We start from the raw sequence: 3,281 nt of genomic DNA, 5'->3' as shown, positions 1-3,281 counted from the left end.
ACATTCCGCACATTCTTGCTGGCTAGCTGTTTCTTTATCCTCTACTCTTTTTCAGGAGCCCTTTCCTTACTCTGAACTCATCAGTGGTGGCCTTCGCAACCTGTCAGCTTCAACTACCCGCTGACGATCTAAGACAATCGGAGGAACTATCACATTATTTCCTGGTTACATGGCCAGTTTTTCCGTTATTTTTGTCCAGCTAATTGCACCATCTTGAAACAGATGACAGCATCCATCACACCTATTTTGAGCACCGTCCATCCAACAAACACTCTTTTTGGTACTAGTTGCCACTCACAACTGTTGAAACTCTTATTAGGTATCTGTGTGTGGCCAAGTAGACATCTGCTAAATAATTTTGTATGTGCAAAGTCCCTGTATATTGACTTTATTATTTGCGTGACTGTGGCAGTGCGACATTGAACTGAAAGTAAATGTGGCTGATGTACAGATTTTTGTTTAAAGAGCGTGTAAGAACAAATAAACAATTTGAAAGTTGATAATGCACACATTTTTGGAAACAGGAGACTTTGCCTTTCAGATACAGCAAAATTTTTCTATTTTTCAGTCATTTTCACGTCGAGGTTCCCTTAAATCATCCTGTGGGGGCTCTAATTTCTCTTATTTTATTACAATGATAATTTCTTCCCATGTAGGGAAGCGTCAACAAAGTACAGGGTATCGCAGTAGGAATGGTCAATATTCAGGGATATGGCAGGAGCTATCATTCGAAGCAGGCAACTCTATTAAATATCGGCTCTAAAATGCATACTTAAGAACAACGAGCACTATTTCTTCTTCGATACCTTGAAACAGATCTCTTCTACTGAAAAATTTTTGATTTCTATGTTCCGACAGTTGGTAGTATTGAACAGAACACTAAGAGGATATGCAGTAAACATAGACTATAAAGTGCAGTTCTTAAGAGCTATGAGGACTTCTTCATCTTTAATACTGTGAAACAAATATATTCAGCTGCAAGCTCTTTGATTTTCGTATTCTGGGAGGTTGTAATATCGACCAATGATCCTCAGTAACCATGGGATCTAAAGCGCATACCTCAAGGGCTATGAGCACTTGTTCATGTCTGCTACTGTGAAACACACCACTTCCACTGAACAAGTGATCACAGTTCTAAAGGTATGCATTATAGAGCCAATGTTACTAGAATTTTTTGGCTTACAATGACAGTCTCTGTCTAACCCCGAATACTGGCAAATTCCTGCTTGGACACCTTGTATTTACGCATGAAATGTTGGTGATTGGTATTCCGCAAAAAGATCATATCGCAACGAAAATGCCTTTCTTTTAAAGATTACCATCCCAACTTGCGTACGACATCAGTGACACTCTCTCCTGTATTTAGTGATAATGCTAACGAGCTGCCCTATTGCATCTCTCTCGGTGTACTCTGTCAATGTTATATGGTAATGATCCCATACCTTGCAATACTACTCCAGAAAAGGACGGACAAGGTTACTGCAAGCAGTCTTTTTAGCAGGCCTGTTGCATCTTCTAAGTGTTCTGTCAATAAAACGCCGTCTTTGGTTCACCTTCCGCAGAACATTTTCTTTCTGTTCTTTCCGAATTAAGTTATTCGTATTTGTAATGCCTGATATTTGGGTCAACTGACAGCCTCTATATATGTGTGATTTATCGGGTAATCGAAATGTGACGTACCCATTTTAATTCTCATACACATGACCTCATACTTTTCATTACTTACGGTCAACTGCCACATTCCACACCTTACACGTATTTTGTCTACATGATGTTGCAATTGAATTTGATATTTGGACGACTTTACGAGGTGGTAGGTGACAGCATCATCTGAAAACAATATAACGGGGCTTCTCCGTTTGCCTTCTAATTCATTTGTAGATATTCCACTTCCGTGGAAGACGCCAGATATCACATTTGTTTTACTCTATGACTTTGCGTCAGTTACTACGGAATATTACCTTTCTGACACAAAAACAAGATTCCAGTCGTACCGCTGAGACGGTACTCCATAGGCACGCGATGTCATTATAAGTCGCGTGCGAGAAATGTTGTCAAAAGCCTTCCTTATACCTAGAAATATGACATCAATTTGAGATCCCTGTCCTGTCCATAGCACTCATTACTTCTGTTGTGAATGAAGATGTAGGCTGCAGGGTCTGTCCCTGAAGAAACATAGCAAAGCATCCGGTTTCGTCTGTGAGTCGTTACGAGCTTCTATGTAGAAGTGATTTAATTTTGGTTTCCTACGTTTAACTCCGTAAATGAAAGACAAAAACCGTTTGTGAAAGGAAACCCAATTAACGGCAAGAGATAAGAAAGGACACCAGGAGTGCAAAGACTGAGAGATCTGTTCGATAGTGGGAACGCAACGTTACCACATATCAAGGACTTCCTTTGCATCTCAAAAGGCGAGGATTTTCGCAGCGCCATTGGAAAACCGACCAACAACCAATTCATATGCGGGAGCAGCGTTACCCAAAGGTGATTCGATCTGCCTTTATAAGCGAGCGTGCCTTCCTAGACCGGCTTTGGAGGCTACAGCCAGCGTCTGCGCTTCCTACATTGGCACTGCGGCAGCTTCCTGCAGACATGTGGAAGGCCTAATGGTCCTATTGGCCGCCACCCTGACGTCACTACCTGCCGCTGCCGACGGGCAGATCACCACCAAGTTAGACAATCTGGACCAGGACCGGATCCTTAACAGTGACCGGCTCTTAAACGCGTACGCGGAGTGCCTCCTGTCCGATGGAAAGGATCGATGTACCCCAGAGGGCACAGAGCTGGAGGTGCTCCTTGTGGCAGGCTTGCAGACTGACTGCGCCAAGTGCAACGATAATCAGAAGGCGAGGATGGATAAGATCATCAGGTTCACAATAGGCAACAAGAAGGACTTCTGGGAGAAGTTGAAGGCCAAGTATGACCCCGACGACAAATATTTCAAGAATTACGAGCGGCGCTTCAGCGTGACCTCTTGAGCACGCTGCACCACACAGCTCATAGAACACTACATGTGCCCGGTGGGCGTCCTCTCTTGCAGGACCAAATTTCCCAACATCTAAGCAACGGTATCTGGAACTGAACTGTACAGAAGAGCTTCTGTAAAGTTTGGAAGGTAGGAGACGAGGTACTGGCTGAAGTAAAGCTGTGAGTACCGGGCGTGAGTCGTGCTTCGGTAGCTCAGTTGGGAGAGCACTTGCCCGCGTAAGGCAAAGGTCCCGAGTTCGAGTCTCGGTCGGGCACACAGTTTTAATCTGCCAGGAAGTTTCATATCAGCGCAC

The 3,281-nt window shown here is 43.6% G+C and overlaps 1 protein-coding gene across 1 annotated transcript; it reads left to right on the top strand.

Moving 5' to 3' along the window:
* Nucleotides 1-2,561: 2,561 nt before the first annotated feature.
* LOC126459760 (ejaculatory bulb-specific protein 3-like) lies at nt 2,562-3,046 on the top strand. The gene has a single exon (XM_050095882.1). It carries the CDS (start codon nt 2,607-2,609, stop codon nt 2,976-2,978), a length of 372 nt encoding a protein of 123 aa, XP_049951839.1. The 5' UTR covers nt 2,562-2,606; the 3' UTR covers nt 2,979-3,046.
* Nucleotides 3,047-3,281: the final 235 nt, after the last annotated feature.

This window comes from Schistocerca serialis, chromosome 1 (assembly GCF_023864345.2).
Source record: "Schistocerca serialis cubense isolate TAMUIC-IGC-003099 chromosome 1, iqSchSeri2.2, whole genome shotgun sequence".
NCBI classification, from domain to species: domain Eukaryota; kingdom Metazoa; phylum Arthropoda; class Insecta; order Orthoptera; family Acrididae; genus Schistocerca; species Schistocerca serialis.
This window is presented reverse-complemented; position numbering and strand designations above follow the sequence as displayed.

Bases quoted from the DNA above. Each gene is read 5' to 3' on its own strand.
- LOC126459760 (XM_050095882.1), top strand. From the start codon at position 2,607: ATGGTCCTATTGGCCGCCACCCTGACGTCACTACCTGCCGCTGCCGAC.